We start from the raw sequence: 17,619 nt of genomic DNA on the forward strand, positions 1-17,619 counted from the left end.
GAATGGTGTTTTCGCTGATTCCATGCCTGCCAGCACCTGAATCTTCAGCTGTCAGTTTTAGTCAGCTTCCATTTCAAATGCAGTGGGGTGTTTGGTCTTGATAAACGGCTGTGCTAGGCATGTTAACTTAGTACAAAGAGATTTAGTTTTCAGTCCCAAGCACTCCTTTCTATTTTTTTGCACTGTATTTTTCTCACTATGACAGGCTATGGAGAGAATGGGTTGAGAGCAGCCCTGAGGAGAAGGACTTGGGGGTGTTGGGTGATGAGAAGCTCCCCATGACCCAGCTTCAGTGTGTGCTTGAGCCCAGAACCCCCCAGCATGCTGGGCTGCACCCTCAGATCATGAGCAGGAGGTCAAGGGAGAGGATTCTCCCCCTTTGCTCCTCTCTGGGAGATCCCCCCTGCAGTCCTGTGTCCAGCTCTGGAGCAACAACACAAGAGGGACGTGGAGCTGTTGGAACAAATCCAGAGGATGCCATGGAGATACTGCGAGGGCTGGAGCACATCTCCTGTGGAGAAAGGCTGAGAGAGCTGGGCTTGTCCAGCCTGGAGAAGAGAAAGCTCCAGCGAGACCCTAGAGCAGCTTCCAGTTCCTAAAAGGGCTATAAGAAACCTGGAGAGGGGCTTTGGACAAGGGTCTGTAGGGACAAGAAGAGGGGAAATGGCTTTAACCTGACAGAGGGGAGATTGAGATGAGATCTTAGGCAGAAGTTCTTCCCTGTGAGGGTGCTGAGGCCCTGGCACAGGTTGCCCAGAGAAGCTGTGGCTGCCCCATCCCTGGCAGTGTTCAAGGCCAGGTTGGATGCGGCTTGGAGCAACCTGGTCTAGTGGAAGGTGTCCCTGCCTGTGGCAGGGGTTGGAACTGGGTGAGCTTTAAGGTCCCTTCCAATCCAAACCATTCTATGACATTTTCTTTTATGATGCCATTCTTCTATGTAAGATTACATCTTAAATGTATAAAGTGTTAGAACTTGGAGCCTGCTTATAAATAGGCAGGTTTATATAATCACCTTAACCAGCATTTAATCAATGTTGTTGACAGTTGTGACTGCTAGTAAATGCTGGTTAATTTCAGTATATGAACTGATCTGATGCTTGTATGTCTTCTGCTATCTGAACTAATCTCCCAGAATAAAGGATTATACATGAGACTGGTCGAACACGAACTATAGAGTTTTTTTTGTTTTTCTTTCATAGACAGTGCTGATTCACAGACAGAAGTATGTACAACGTACAGCAAGGTAAGTTTGTGCAGAACTGCTTTCCTTCTTAAACCATCTACGTGATCTGTGCTAAATTTAAAATGCACTTTGAAGAAATAGTAACAGTTGTGTCATGTTTTAAAATAGAAAAGTTGAAGGCCAAAAGTTAATGTATGTTTTGTAGTTTAAACATTTTGTTAAGGATTGAAGGCATTTGTAAAAGCATACTTCAGGTAAACTAAATTACTGCATTATTGGATGCTTTGCATTGGAAGCTAGCTGTAGGTAGAAATAAAGCAGTAAAATAAATCATATGGGAAAGCAGTAGCAGTACTGGCTAAATGTTGACTGGAAAAGATATTTCTAAACAGAATTTTTACAGAGCTTTTCTATTTAATGTAGTTCTTGAAGACATGTATTATTTAACAAGAGAGACCAGTGCCCTTCCACTTTCTTCTGAAGCGTCCCAATAATGGGATATTTCTCAGGCAGCAGCAGGCGTTACAGAAATGTCACTGCAGGTGTGACACCTCCTGATGACAGTGGAATCCTTGAAGACTGTTCAGCTTTACCACCTAAATTAATATCCCCACTTGGCAGTTGCTGCTGCATCTTTGAGAGCTGTGTCAAATAGAAGAACTTCTCAAAAACTGTGTTAGGCAGAGTCTCTACAGTTAACATTCAGCCAGGGTCAGTGCTGCTTTCCTGGCTCCTGGGGCACCAAACTGAAGGTTTTCCTTAGGGAATTTTGGGCCCCATACTGGGCAGAAAAATTTGGAGTTGGCAACCTGGAAGCTCCCATTCTTTGCTTTTCAATTTGAATTACTTACACACTTTAGTGCTTTAACTTACTTCAGTCTTTGTGTGTGGAACTGCAGGTTTTTATTGTCTGATTAGAGTTATGAAAACTGCACATTAAATAGTGCAGCCTTCCTCTTCTTTTCCAAACTTGTCACTTAAATCAAGGGAAGACGTTTGGAAGATGTAGCAGCGATCCTATTTTTCCCTCTGCAAAGTATATAAGAGGGTATTTTCTTGAAGTTTCCCACAGCTGCTCTGTTCTCTGAGGTGTCCCTGAAATGCTACAAGATTTACAGCTACATTTTACCCTTAAGGCTCATAATTTTTTTTTTTTTAAATTAATAATTCTAATTCAAAGCTGTTTTGAGACAAAAACAAGAATAAACCCTGAGAGGATTTCCTTAGCCCTATCTAGTAGTGGATAGTTTCCACTACTGAGTATGGCTCCAGTTGCAAAATACATGTGTAAATAAAACCTCTGTGTTATTTGGCAAATGAGCATGCCATGGACAAACATGTATGACACTTTTCCTGGATCAGAAGAGTTCATGTGCCTCATTTTAATGCAAAGTCTTTCATGTATTTACAGTGGGACAATATTCAGGATCTTCTGGGGCACCCTGTAGAGAAGCCAGTGGTACTTCACAGGTAAAGATCTCTATTTTGCTTGGCAGGGGTTGAGCTGATAACAGAGGATGAGTTTAGGCAGAAGAAGAGTGTTTATTGCACTAGTTACTTTGCACTGATCTGCTGTTAAAAAGTTTCAGGTTTTTTGGCTGCTAACAAGAATAGATAGCTATTCTCATTGGATATAGTGGCATTCAGAATGAAAACATTTCTGTGAACTGTAAAATCCAGAGAAGAGCTAAGCAGCATATAAAGTAGCCTCTCTCTTCTTTTGTAATAAGTAGATTTTTCTTTTTTTTTACACTAGTCACATGTGTTTCAACAACATGACATCCTGCAGCAGTGTGTAGTATATATGAGAACAGTCTGTCTGAAGAAGCTTTGCTTTTATGAACATACATGGCTGTTCTACAGTTCGTTTGGCCTGACTGAAGATGGAATAGTCCTTACATTTCCTGTGTTTCTACAGAGATTGAGCTCGGTCTTTGGTTAAATAGGCGTTATCTGTTTGTAGTTACCTTTCTATGATATGAAACTATGATTTATCTCAGGACGAGTATAAGTCATGGGTACTGTGAAAATACTGCAGCAATTTCAGATACACCAAACAAGGTATTTTCAAAAGGCTTTCATATGATTTTGAGGTTTGGGGTTTTATTTCCCCTTTTTTCCACTAAATCATTGTGCACTTTGTTTTCCTTTATTTCTGTTTTATCCACTGATATCATTAAAGCAGAAGCCACGTGAAGTACAGCTGAGGTGAAATAGTGATTACCTAGAGCCTTTCTATTTTTCGTCTGTGGTGTAGAAAGTAGTTCAGTCAGTTTGCTTTACTGAGCACATCTCAGATGTCTCAGATGTGCAATCTGAGGAACTGGCCAGTTACAAAAAAGGCCAAAAGATAAGTATTTCCTATGGGGCTTTTTTGGCTATAACCTAAAATCCATTGCAGTCAGCGAGAGTCTGCCATTGTCATATATATATATATGTATATGTGTATGTGTGTGTGTCAAAAAGTATCAGAAATAACTGAAGGACAAGTGATGCATTAATCATGAAAAATACTGTTTAATAAAATTTGTATTATTCTATTTCAGCATCTTACAAGGTAATTTAACATGATAAAACCAGTGGATTAGTAGACAGCATATAGGGAATACATATGGTAAAGGCTAAGGCAAAGTACATTTAAGAGTGGCAAAGGACAAAAATAACTTACAGTTAAGTTACATGGTGCTTCTTTCTTCCTATGGACCTGTTTATTTTCAGGGTTCTTCCTGTTCAAGTTAAATGAAAGAGAGTTTTCCTGTAGAGGTCGTTAGTAACTTGTTGATTACTTTTGGCTCTGTGACATGAAGCAGAGGTATCCACTGGCTCACTTGGGAGTCTAGCAGTGGTGTTGCGTAATGTGGATTTATTTTCTTTTGATAAAAGCCGTGATAAAGATGCTGTAATCTATGTTGTATCACTGAGTATTTGGTTATTCATCCCTAAAGAGTTCCTGATCCTCATACATCCATCTTTATATTTTTTCCCCCTTCTTTTCTGTTCAGGTCGTCATCTCCGAACAACACTAATCCATTTGGGTCAACTTTTTGCTTTGGACTGCAACGAATGATCTTTGAGGTTAGGAGAAAACTTTCATATTTGCTTAAGCAAGTGTCCTGGGTTCAGCAGTAGTCATTTTTCTCCTTCTTAGTAGCTAGTGCAGTGCTGTGGTTTTGACTTTCAGCCTGGGAACAGCGCTGATAACACTGATGGTTTTAGTTGTTGCTAAGTAATGTTTAGTCTAACCAAAGACTTCCTGAGTCTCATTTTCTGCTAGGCAGGAGGGGAAGCTGGGAGGAAGCAGAGACAGGACACCTGACCCAAACTAGCCAAAGGGGTATTCCATACCACAGCACATCATGCCCAGTATATAAACTGGGGGCTTAAACAGAAGGGCTGGATCAGTGCTGGGGTTGGGCTGGGTATCAGTCGGTGGATGGTGAGAGGTTGTATTCTCTTCCCTTGTTATTTCCCTTATCATTATTATCATTGGTGGTAGCAGTAGTGATTTGTGTTATACCTTAGTTACTGGACTGTTCTTATCTCAACCCATGGGAGTTACAGTCTTTCCATTCTCCTCCCCATCCCTCCAGGAGAGAGGGGGAGAAGAAGGTGTGGGAGTGAGTGAGCGGCTGTGTGGTTCTGAGTTACAGGCTGGGCTTAAACCATGACAGCAAGAGAAGATGAGGGGTTCACTGTGCTTATGATTGGCTTTTTATTTCCCATTTCAATAAAAGCCAGTGCTGGGGAGTGGCTATATTTTTAGAGCTTACTGGCAGAGACAGGCAACTTCCCAGTCTCTTCTCTGAAGTTGTATATTTGCATGTTAAAAGCTGGAACTTCAAGTTTGTCACCTAGAACTCATACTAGCAGTAGATGCATGCGCCCTGCTCTGCATAGGTGGAGCATGCTGGTGTTTAGATGTGTCATGGAAATCTAAAGACCATTTGTAGGAACTAGCCAAGAGCTTATTGCTTTCTTTTGTTGTTAGAATTTCTTCTTTTTCAGGCAGATCAGTTCCATATTCACCATTTTCACTCTTTAGAGTGCCTGTTTGGTGTACAAATCTTTTAATTTCCCTTTTTCCCTGCTGTCCTTTTGCAGGTGATGCAGAATAATCACATAGCTTCTGTTACTCTGTATGGCCCAACAAGGCCCAGCAGCCAGTTGAGAACATCGGACCTTCCCCAGTGAGCATCCTGTGCAAAGTCAGCTAATCTCAATGCTACGAAATTAGTACAGCGTGCCTTGATTTGCTGCCACTTACAATATGGAAAGCACGTTATGATTTAGGTTTTTTTCAATAAGCCTTTCCACCTAGGAACGGTGTGGAGGGGAAATTCTCTCAACCCTTCATCATGGGGCATGGAACTGTTGATGAAGGAAAGCAGCTTAGGTGCCTGTGCCATCATTTATTCCTCTCTGTTGCCCTCATCCTATGCAGCACAGACCTGAAGAGACTGACCCCCCTTATCAGCTGGCAGAAGGGGGAAATGGAAGAGGGGCACATAATGACTGCAAGAGTTAGAAGCACAAACTTTCTGAGCCTTGGAGCATCTGGAAGCAGGTATTGATTTTAGTCTGTTTGTGTTACTGTATTGATGTGGTGGTCACATTTTAAGAAAACGTGTGTGTGTATATATAGATATAAACACATGGGTATTTCTGTGGCTTAGGACATTGTACCAAGTGTGACAAGGATGTATATATGTCCCTGATTTCAGGCACCACATCTTTGTGTAACTTTAAACCAAGTAAGTAGCATGTGCATAATACTTGGTTGTAACATTTGCACTACATACACTTTAATTACTTGATAAACGTTTTATCTTCACTGAGGAGCATCTGTGTACTGGGTGTGAGTGGGGTGTGATGGTTATTTAATGTACGCTGCGCATAAAGCTTATTTATACAGTGGATCAGATTTATCCACCTTCCTGCACTAATATGTATTTGATATGCTGAAACAATTTTTTTTTCTGCCATGGCTGGTGTATTTTTTTTTTTTTTTCATATGCCGTTTCAAAACCAATAATAATAAATTCTGGAAGAGGTTACTTCTATGATTGAATTATGTTTTAGTGAAAAGATTTGATACAATTTTTCATACTAGGGAAAAATTTAATGAAAGAATAGTGTTGCCTGTTCCAGAATCCTTTATTCCTACTCTGTTTCCTTGGAAAAAGAACAGATGCATATAATGGTATCTCAGAAGGAAATTCCCAAGCTCTGCTATCACCAGGAAAACCTTTTCTGTAACTTTTGATGTATGACTTTAATTTATGCCAAAGGTTTAGCCAAAGACATCTTTATTGTAGTTTCACAATTTTCTGTACATACATGCTAACTGCACACCCCACCCCAGCAGACAGAATATAGGCTTCTTTCTATTTAGGGGATGCTGCTCATGACATTTTATCCCAGGAGGATACTTTAGGTTTCTAGTTCTCTTACCAGTCTTATTTGGGGAAATAGATGGTCTGTCTTTGAAATATTAAACCCTTTTTAAAAATGGACAAGAGAAATGTATAATTTTATCCCATTTTTAATATTTTGGTGTCGCAACTTGTGATACATAGATGACGATTTTGTGAGTTTTACTATGTGTACAGATTTTGTAAATATGACATTTTTGTAATTTTAACTCCATGTACAGTGTAATCCTGTATAGTTTATCAGTGAGTGAGAGACAGGAAATTGAATGTTAACTGTAGGAAATGGAATGTTAACTGAAGTTTCGGATCCTGGACCAGTAGCAGGGATAAATGTGTGTATGTGAGCGTGTGAGACATTCTTTGCCGTTTAGTCTTCCTGTATACTGTGATACTCTAAACTGTTTTGCTAAAACAACAAAAAAGCCCCATGGAGAATCTAATGGATAAGGAAAAAGTTACTGTTTACCTTTATCCCTAGGTGTCACTCCTGTTGAATCCCTGTTCAATCTGTGCTGTCTCCTGTGATCATTGCTTGCTAAGAAAATCCTATGCCTCAACCTCCCTTTTGTTTCCTCTCTAATTTTAATTTCATTTTACATAGCCCTTCTGTAAATTAAGTGGAATAATAATGAGCATGTACACTGAAAGAAAAATAAAAGAGACTCTCAGTTACTGTTTTTGTGTTAAATACAGTTGCTGGGTGGTTTTGTAATAAAATCATGCATGGTCTTGCTTTTTTGTTATCAATTTGTGCTTTTTTAGTTTACTGTCTTTGCCATGTCATATTTGAAGTACCTGACTAGTCTTCCTCCTTTACAGACCATACAGTATGTTCTCCAAAGAGTTTAAAAACCAATATAACTTGCAGCCTCTTTCCTAGATAATTGAAAGTGTATTTTTATTTTATGCCCTGAAATGAAGAAGAAAGGTCTTTAAACCATGGTAAATATCACTGTGGCTTCTGTATTAGGTTCAAAAAATGCAATTGCTATACTCATGTCTGCCTTTGGGTTAGCATGAAAATTGATCAAGCTTCCAAGCCTTTGAATATTTCATAGGAGAATGAAAGACAGGCCTGCAGTAAAAGGAGCAAACATGAATTCTCACAGTGCTTTCTTATGACCTAAGGTACTTCAACAGCAGAACATTGAAGTCTGCTTACCCTGCAGCAGCTTAGAGGTTAACGCAGGGCATATAGGATGGGATTTCTGTTTCCATTTGTGTTTCTCCTGCAGTGGCTGTGTAATGCAGGGTGGAACACTCAGCTCTCCCTGCTTTATCGTCCTCCAGTTTTGGAATATAAAATGACCTTGCATAGTGCTTGGCTCAGTGGGCTCTGGGAGAATTTGATGATCTCTGAATTGAGATGGTGTGTGTGTGCTTATGCTTGTTACTAAAATAGGACAGCAATCCTGCTAATAATTTCAGTTAATTTTTAATGAATCCTTTTCTAATAAAGGCTCCAGATTAGCTGCAGAAGGAGAGAAATTCTTGATGGGATGACTTGAGTAATAGCTACACAGATGCTATCATTATCCTGCTCTCAAGCATGTTCGGTTGAAATTCTTCAGAAGTATGAGGTCGGGACTGCTGCTAAAGTGTGCACCTGAAGACTTAGAGCAGGATGTTCAGAGGTATCTAACAACTGCAGTGACTCACATCTTCACTTGTAATGCTGTGGCAAGTCAAAGCGACTAAAATGATGTAGGTAATGAAATGTGCTCTCTTAACAGTACAGATAGTTTACTAGGTCAGTCCCTCTGTAACACAAAAATTAAAGGCACCTTTGTATGTTGGCTGTTGCTGCTGAGCTAAGCAGAAACATTTGACTTTTGGAAGAGGCAGAGCTGAAGAGGAGCCCCAGGATATAATGTGGAGCAGCTTTTCTTGGTGTCATAACCCTTCCTTTGTGATTGCAGCTGTTCCTAACTCGTTTGTCTGAGATGTTGTGATTTGTTTGCTACTATTTGGATGAAGCCAAGCTGTTCCTGTGCTGATGCATTAGAGGAGCTGGTGTGGAGCCTTAAGGACTTGCTGACATGAGAAGTTTAGGATTTGGGGGGGGGGGGCTTATGGCAGTTTGGAATCACCAGAATAAAGAGAGGAAGGAGTAGGGAATAGAGGAGCTCTGGGGAAGAAGGTGAGAATGGCAGTATGGCAGGAAGGAGGGACTGAGACAAGGCTGGTGGCACATTCTGATGTATGCCTTTTTCCTTAGTATGGAAATTAAGAGTTTGTGTGTGTGTCTGGTTACCTTGATTATTGCCGTATTTTCCGCAGTGTATCATTTGTGTACACCGAATAAAACCGATTGTTGTGACCTTCTTTGGGAGATGAAGCGGACATTTTGTCCTGTATTCCTTAGGCTTGCATGCAGTCCCTGGCCTCCTGTGAATTTTACAGGCAGTACTACACAGATCAGTGCTGTGTAACACTAGAACCCTCTGTTCCTCCTGTCAACCCAATTTTCTGTTGCCAAGACACTTCTAAACAGATTTTTTTTTTTTTTTTTTTTTTTTTTTTTTTTTTTTTTTTTTCAGAAAAAATGGTAATCTGGTGGTGTGTGAGAAGTGATTCATATATTCATGATCATTCACATTCCAGAACTCCCATTAGATCTGTTTAAAACAAAATCTTCCCTAAGGCTCGGTTGCAGCAAGATGGTGATTCATCAATACCAGGGGCCGGCTGGAGGTTAGGTGCCAGCTGGTGTTTTCCAAAGGGAAAAATGAGGGTGTTGGTGCCCACTTTACAGTGACTTTCTCCATGTTGTTAGTGCCTATGAGTAACTTTTAGTCTCTTAAGAACCCTGCTGAGCTGAATTCCTGGTGGGTTTTGTTTGACAGCTCCAAATGGATATGAGAGTAAATCTTTTGAGAGAAATGGGGTGTCCAAGCTGCAACAATTTACTTCCTTCAGAGTATCTGGACAAGGACCAAGGTGTTCTTAATTGTATCTCCTTTATCTTGATTACCCCAACACAAAGTACTCTCCTTTCTGGCTGACCCTGTCAGACATAACCTGACACTCATGTGTAGCCAAATAAATCCATCACTGTGTGTGTTTGAAGAGTTAAAATACAAATTCGGTTGGTTCTTTTCATGTAAGGTATGGATGTTTCAGGGTAAGGTTGAAGCAAACTAAGGTGAAATTAAAAATGGAGCTTACTAAAGATGTGACTCAAGCATTAGAATAGGATGAGGAGTTAATGAAGCAGGGGGCTTTGTTCAGGGACAGGTTACAGCCAGTTATCAAGTGAAAATCCCACCTAAAAAGGGGTTTGTTCTTGCAGGGAGTGTATCTGTTACTTGGAGGGTTCATGTGGAACTTAGATACCGTATTATCTCTCTATGTGAATTTTAGATGTAATTAATAAAGTCACTGTTTAAATGTTTAATCTGCTAAACCTTACATCCAAGGCTCTTGTTTTGTTTGTGGGGATGTTTGTGATGATTTTTGCAGCAGGCAAAATCATTCCTTTTTATAATCTGGGAGTGCTGACTGGTTGAAACAGCAGGAAAGGTAAGCTGGAGTTTGCAGAGTAGCTCATTACTGGAGTGTGAGGTACCATTATAGTAGTAATTTTTGTTCTGTATTAGGCTGTAGTGATTTAACATAACCTTTTCTCTTTCATACCATAATTAATTCCCCTTTAAATGTTACTAGTTTGGTCATTTTAAATTACTGCCTGTTGCAATTTCAGAAGCGGTTTTTTAAGTGCCTTAGTGTTTCATACCTATGCTACGTATTCCATTTAGTGCCTACGTTTTATTCTAGTATCAGTATCTTTCAGAGAAACGTTTAAATGCCAGTCACAAAAAAGCCCCTGCGTGATTATGCAGTGTGCAGTGTTATCAACTCAGTAATCAAAACAGCCTGAATCACTGTGTTCCCTTTACACCTCTGCTTGTCTCTCTTAGACAAACTGAAGCCCTAAAATCCCAAGTTTACACTGGTCCTCTCTGGGGAGTTCTGTTGCATCCACAAGTATTGACATTACTAAGATAATTTCACCCTTTTCTTTCGCTTCTGTGGCTGTAGGGAGTGTTTGCCTTAATATTATGCTTTTACTTTTGCCCTGCTCACTCAGCCCCCCTGGTGACAAGGCAGTCACTGCAGACTTCTGGTACTTTATTTTTCTCTGGTCTCAGCACTGGGATTGTCAGTGGATGGGCTGGGATATGGAAGGAAAGAGAGAAGATCAGTGAGGAACTGGGTTTGGATGAATTGCAGAGCAAGCATTAGGTTGGTCAGGTCTGGTGGATGTTTGTTGCTCTTGGAGGCATTTGATGCGCTTGTCCTTCAGAGTTTAGTTCCCTCTCATTTCTCAGTATGGTTTTCTTGCTGATCACAAGCTGTTGAAAGCGATGCAAAGTTGGATTTAAGAGTTTTACTGGGTTTGACAACATAAGTGGTGTTGGTGGCATCATTAGGTGAACCTCAGCTGAAAGGTACAACTTGGGGGCTCAGACTTCTTCAAACTGGGCTTTGGGGTAGAGTTCCCTCCACTCACGCATCTAGTGGTCCTTCAGCATTCTCCAGGGATGTTCTCAGTGCTAATATTCAGTAAGGATTCTCTGAACTGTTTATTTTGTACTGTTTGATTTCGCAGCTGGGGTTTGCTTCCGAGAACCTGCTGTAGGAAGGTGAATAATTGAACTGCAGACAGGAAGCACAACATTTTAACACTCAATTACTTCAGAGACATCTTTGGCTTTTGTTTTTTATGATGTCTTAGTCAGCAGTGGCCTGACTGATGGATCTTAGAATTTGCTACCAGTTTATGTGTTCAGAGGTGCATTTGGAGGTGGTGAATGTGAGATTCAAGCCAGCTCTGCTCATTAGAGTGACCGAATCTGGCTACTCATGTACAGTAGGAACAAAATTGGACTGTGTGTGGATCCCTGGGGCTGAATAAAACCCACTGTACTCTATTAGCTTCAGATGTTAATCTCTGCTTGCTTTCCTTGCTACTGGTAGAACCCACTTAGGATGCTTTTATATTTTCTTTTCTCATCTTGGGCTAGTCATGAAAAAAAGTTGCCAAGCAAGGCTTTGTAGCAAACTCCTGACTGGTGTATTGAATTAGGCAGTTAATAGAAGCTGCTCAGAATGTCATTCTGAAACAGATGGGTTTGGTTTTCTGAGATGCATCAGAGAGATTGGTAGAGGGTCCTTCCTGCCCGTTCTCATACACACCCAGGGCTTTAGGATTTCCTGAAAAGAACCCCAGCTTCTAGGAAATGATCTCCAGCTTGGGTGAAATCAAAGACTTTTTGGCTGCGGTAGCAGTAAACAGAATTGAATAAACTCCAGAGGCTGCAGTGCTGCCGTCCAACAGTTCCCCAGTGTATTACGCTTACATATGGTGTCTGTGAACTTCCAGCTCAACCCCAGAAGCAAATGGAAACTTAAAACCAGGTCAAACAGGCCATGCAGCAGGGCTGGAGAACAGAAAGGTGTATCTTTCATTAACAGAAAGGTCTGGTATTCACTGGATAAAAGAAATGAGCTATTCCATAGACCAAGACAACAGAGTAAACAGTTGGCTCTAGTTCTGTTTGTGCCAGCTATTGGGGTATGTCCTAGTGCAGGTGAGTGTTGAATAACAACTTTGATCTGGGACAAAACGCACTCATTAATGCTGTGTTGTGGGCAGATTGCAGATCTGAAGATATCATAGAGGGAGGAGTCAATCTCTGTGCATCGCCAAGCTTAAAAGGAAGACCTTAATAAGAACTGTTGAACCTGACTAGTCCTTGATGGAAATCATAATGTAAGCTGTGTTTATTTTTCTGTCATTGCCATTAAATTAAGTCCAGCACAAGTAATGACTTATTAAGTTATCCAAAATAATGAGCAATGTATTTTTCATGTTGCTGTCTTCATGAAAAATAGCCATGGTGTTAGTCTTACAATGTGTGCGCGGGTGTACTTTACAGACTCACTCTGACAAACAGAAGCACGTTTGCATGCTGTCTTTTAATTATGGTATAAATAATTTCCCAAACTGTAAAATAATCAGAGATAATACATTTCTGTACAAGCTCATCAATACATAACTATCACATGTTAGCAGACAGGGGCATCACTGGCTTTCTCCCACCAGCAAGGCTCTGGCTTATTTCCACACCCTCTAGAGCTCCTTGCAAAGCTTACAGGAGTATTTTGTATTCCAGGATTGCATCCTAAAAGTATCTTAAATCAACATATGGTGTTTAGACTTCTATATAGCTGAGCTTTTCTTGGAAATACTTTATAAAGCTTAAACTCTTATGATGAAAATAATATGTAGGACTGCTTTTAGTAGTCTAACAATAGATAATTCCTCCATGTTGTGCATAGGTAATGCAGGTACTGAGCTAAAATTACTGCTGGGTGGAAGGAAGGTGATACCCAGATATGAAATGCAGCTGTGCTGCAGTCTCTGTTCAAGGAAAAGCAACTTCTTGGACATTTATGACTGATTGTAATTTTCTTTGAAGCTGAGTGTATGTGCTCACCTGAAGAGGGATGGCATCAGAGATTCTCGGGTGGACAGGAGTTTTGTTTAGGGGAAAAAATTGCAAAGGAATCAAAAACACAGTATCAAAGGTGAATTCAGGCTTGCCCTATGAGTTTCATCACTTTTTAACCCTGATTTAAAGGAATTTCCTTCCTCTTTGATGTTCAAGCAAAGTATGTTCCTTTAAGGTAAACTGCTGCTGGAAAAAAAAAAGCTTTAAAGTATTGACTATTCTTTGAAAAACTAAGCAATCCAGTGTTCTCATCCAATGCTTAAACTACAAAGCTACACACTGACTGACCTTGGAAAGCCCAACAGAAAGGTTGCTGTGTATTTTTGCTTTCTTGCAATGAATTCAGAAAGGCTTTTATTCTGAAGCCCTTTTATTCTGAAGCCTGCTTTCTCCCTTCACATGACACCCGCAGCAATATGCAAAGTATTGGCTGCTCTTTGCAGTTGACTATATGCCAAGCAAGAGCACTGAGGTTTATAGAAACCAGCTCAGTCCATTGACAAGTTTCCGTTTGGTTTGAAGAAATTCTCAAATATGATGCAAGCAGTATCTCTGTGTGGTTTTACCTTCACAAGCAAAGGCCAAAGGATCTCTCCAGATGTAAACCTTCTGAAGATCTGGATTAGATGGTGAGGGAGATTACATATTGTTGTTATTACTTCTTCACTGTCAGTCAGGCTAGGGGAGAGAGCCTGAGCTCATAGAATTGCCACAAACTGGTCCCGAGTCCTGAGAGTGTCATGGAGCAGATACTTGAACTGAGGAGTTGATGTGAATAATGAAAAATCAAGGCTTGGAGGGATCAACTCAAAGATCTTCTTTTCCTTTCTTTAAAGGCTCTTTGGAAGTTGGCCCCATCCCAGTTATCTACTTACCTATCCTTGCTCAGCCAGGCAAGCCAGCCTCAGGATCCAGATTGTTTTCTTACCGTCTACCCTACCTGCAATGTACAGGACCCCATTTCAATACTTGTTAGTTGCTCTCTTCTTGTGAGGCTACAGAAAGCCAAGCAGGCAGCAGTGATTTGACCTGAGCAGACACTAGGTGACTTGATTTCCTTTACTGTAGTTACTGTGTAGTTCAGTCATTTCTCAATGAGTCCAAGTTGTAACAAGTTGACAACAGTCTCTGTGCAACTTGGTGTCATCTCTTACCCTCTATCTTTTTTCCTTCCTCACATTTCTAATGCTGAAAAATCGCCAAGGACTGTGGTTTGCAATGTGCTTTTACACATTGGCCCACTAAGCACTACTGTAATTCTAATAAATAATAATAAATTAAAGATGCTGTTATTATTTGGACTCACTAATGGAGAAGGACCTGCATGGTATGTGTGTGTGTGCAAATATGGAATCTTTGCAAATTCCCGCAATAGTTTTTCATTTTCTCTTAACATTGTAAATAAGATGTGCTAAAATACTCTTACTTCTGAAGTTAATTCGTCTGGTTGCAACAATTCCAGACTCTGTAGCTGGTCTGCTATATGTTTCTGCTCCAGTCTGCCTGCATTATCTGAGGGGTGATGCCTGCATTGTTGTTTCAGCTTTCTTTTTCCATTGGAAAGGTTTCTTCACTTGCTTCTTCTGAGTGCAGGATAGATGTGGGCTGTGGAGCAGGTTCCACATTAGCCAGATCTCAGCAACTTTCAGACTGTGGACTACCATGAGATCTTTGTAAAAACAGGGGTCAAATGTCTGTAGGTGTGGGGCAGCAGAGGGCTTGACAATGCCAAAGGTCTTGAATCCTTCATGCAAGATGGGTTTGAGATTGATTCTCTGTAAGCACATGCCCAAAAAGACATCGTCAATGGGGAAGAGTTCCACTTCTTTGCAAGCCCTGGAAAGCTTCCTCATGGTGTGGCTGGACAGCAGAAAGCCTCCTCCCCCTGCATAGGCTGGATAGATGCTTAGCCCATACATGGTCTCTGGGATGTAGTATTTGCTCTTTCGGACACGGATAGGGCGGGCATTGTAGATGATGTCCCCAACAAAGAGGTCCTCAGTGGGGTCATGTTTCTCAAGGAAGTCAACGATGTTCTCAACATTGACAAAAACATCTGCATCACCTTTAAAAATAAACTTCACATTGTGGCAGAACTCAGCAGCCCAGTTCAGGAAGTGGATCTCCTTCAGGGTCAGGTTGAAGAAAGTGTCCATGAAGTCCCAGAGTAAAATGTCCCGGTACATCTGACTCTCCTGGTGGACCAGGGTCTCCCACGTGGCCAGCACTGTCCTATTCTTTGGTGTTCCCAGGAGGAACACCCGCTGGATCTGCTCCCCATTCACCAGACCCTCCCTGCCCCAGGTTTTCCGGACAATCTCACGTCTGTCAAAGTCTTCAACTAGTGATTTGATAGCAATGAGCAGAAAGGGACCTCCAGGTGTTCTCCTGCATTTCTTGGGCTGGTTAATGAGGAGATTGAAGTTCCTGTTATCCTTGTTTAGGAGATAGCCCTTGAAGTTGAAGGCAGAATCACTCAATGGGGATGGAGTTGTTGTTTGGACCCTTTTGTTGGCCACTTCTCTTTGTCTAAGGACAGGAGTTACTTGGAGCCTGGGTTCCGTTGCCTTTGCTGGCATCAGTCTCCAAGGTGCTCTGGAGTCAGAAAACGTTTTTGATGATACTGAAGGCTGCTTCTGTGTCAGCTCCTTGTTTCCTGCAGGGACTAAATGTTCCAGCTGGGAGTAGAGTAAAGAGCAAAGCACTACCAGCAGGAAGAGGGTACAGATCGCATCCCCTTTGAGATGAACTCTCATTGTCTCTGCAGTGTTTCTGGGACTGTTAAAAGCTGTGTTTGAGCTGCCTGGCACCAATGTCCATCTGTAAAGAAGCATACAGTGTGTCAGCAATGAGGATTCGGCAGCTTTGAGGCATGCAGGCAGATCTAACTGAAACACTGTTTAAAAACTAGCAGTAAAGTGCATTTTATGGAGCACTGAAGACTTGTTAAAGGAATTGCCAAAGGGCACACAGGTTGCAAACCTAATGCTAATCTTAGTGCTCTGGCTCTGTGACCTGGTTAGTTAAGTTACCAAGCAGTCATCCAGCGTCCTGCAAACTATTCCCTCAGCATAATGTGAAATCAGCCCTTTCTCCCACATCCCTCTCTGCCAAACACAGTCTGCCATTTTGGAGATTTCACTGCTTTGGGAAAAACAAGGCGGAAAATGATGAACAATGTCAGTCTTCCAGAAATCGACCCCAGCTTGGTAACTGTTTCTTGCTGCTTTTACCCTTTTTGAGTGGAGACAGGGAGGAGCAGATCTGGCTGCTGAAGGGCAGACTTTTCAGCTGCAGCATGTCGCTGGCATTTCCCTGCACACAGAGCTAGCTCTTACTTGCCAACTATGATTTGTGCCTTCAAAACGAATACATTAGGCATCCTCTCGAATGTAGATAGTGCCTTTTTGCTGCCAGTAATCTTTATAAAATATTAACGCATTATAAATAACTTCCATTAATAAGGTTAGAAGGAGCCACGGGTGTTTTGCCTTTGCCAAATGACCCGAACTGGTAACCAAGAGATGGGCAAATAAATCCTGATATGCAGAAGCAAGGGAGAGCCTGGTGTTAGGAATGTTTAATTCCTGTGCGATAGGTGAAGCTGCCTTTTGAAACACAAGATTTGATTCCTCACTTACGCTTTTCCTGGAGATCTTCTTCCTCATTGGATCCGTTCTTCAACTGCAAACAAAACAAACCCCAAAATTATGGAAGAGTGGTAAGAAGGCAGAAAGCAGCATTTAGTTCAGGGAAATTGCAGTATGAGTAGGAGCTACTTCTGCAGGTATTACAGTGTCAGTCTGTCTGGGATTAGCTGAGATCATATCCAAAAACTTCTTGAGTGAAAGCTGCAGGATTGTATGGCAGTCTGCCTTCAGTTAAGGCACACCCCTTACTGAGGGCTGAAAAGCAGTGGGGAGCCAGGGCCTGTGCCCTGCAGGTCTCTGTTTTCAGCACTGTTTGCCTGCAAAGCAAACATACGGGTGCTGAGCCTCCAATAGAGGCCTGTAGCCACCTTCCTGACGCAAACACCCAATGGGGCAGCCAATTGCTTGGTAAGAATATTGTTATTCAGTGTGATTCTCACCTGAAAGGCATCAGTTTTCAGCAAACCTCTTTTCCCTGTCATGGATTGTATCACCTGCTAATTGTTCATTAACCACCAATTCTGCATCAGCCTTAACATTATCTTTTCAAAGCTCTAAATTAGACTAGCAAGTCTGTAATTGTGAAGTATTAAAACAGTGACACAGCATCACCTCCAGACCCTGTGAGATCTGGGCAATGTTTCAAGACTTATGAGAAAGAAAAACTAATAAACCAGTCGATTTCTTGGCCATCCTCTTTAAAATTCTTAGGTGCACATTATTTGGACCTGAAAAATTTTAAACTATTTTGCTTTTTTATTACTGGTTAACTGCCTCTCCGTTACTGTTGAAATGGAGAGTATTTCATCATCATATGGTATAAATGATCTGCAGCT

At 41.3% G+C, this 17,619-nt stretch overlaps 2 protein-coding genes across 6 annotated transcripts in view; one reads left to right on the forward strand and one right to left on the reverse strand.

Moving 5' to 3' along the window:
• PHAF1 (phagophore assembly factor 1) overlaps positions 1-7,267 on the forward strand; it is a 34,797-nt gene extending 27,530 nt beyond the window's left edge. Inside the window, exons 14-18 of one of the 5 annotated variants that reach the window (XM_080637184.1) lie at positions 1,200-1,243; positions 2,595-2,653; positions 4,186-4,258; positions 5,625-5,747; positions 7,094-7,267. In XM_080637184.1, coding sequence (XP_080493310.1) covers positions 1,200-1,243; positions 2,595-2,653; positions 4,186-4,258; positions 5,625-5,708 — 260 coding nt within the window. In that variant the 3' untranslated portion in view covers positions 5,709-5,747; positions 7,094-7,267. Of the gene's footprint in view, positions 1-205; positions 391-1,199; positions 1,244-2,594; positions 2,654-4,185; positions 4,259-5,284 lie in introns of those variants that run through there. The other 4 variants (XM_080637182.1, XM_080637183.1, XM_080637185.1 and 1 more) reach the window with 4 other exon arrangements.
• Positions 7,268-14,641: 7,374 nt separating this feature from the next.
• Positions 14,642-15,889, reverse strand: B3GNT9 (UDP-GlcNAc:betaGal beta-1,3-N-acetylglucosaminyltransferase 9; the record flags this gene model as incomplete). The annotated part of the gene is made up of 1 exon (XM_080638464.1): positions 14,642-15,889. The coding sequence occupies one exon, from the start codon at positions 15,887-15,889 to the stop codon at positions 14,642-14,644; it is 1,248 nt and encodes a 415-aa protein (XP_080494590.1).
• Positions 15,890-17,619: the final 1,730 nt, after the last annotated feature.

This window comes from Psittacula echo (genome assembly GCF_963264785.1).
Source record: "Psittacula echo genome assembly, chromosome: Z".
In the NCBI taxonomy this organism is placed as follows: domain Eukaryota; kingdom Metazoa; phylum Chordata; class Aves; order Psittaciformes; family Psittacidae; genus Psittacula; species Psittacula echo.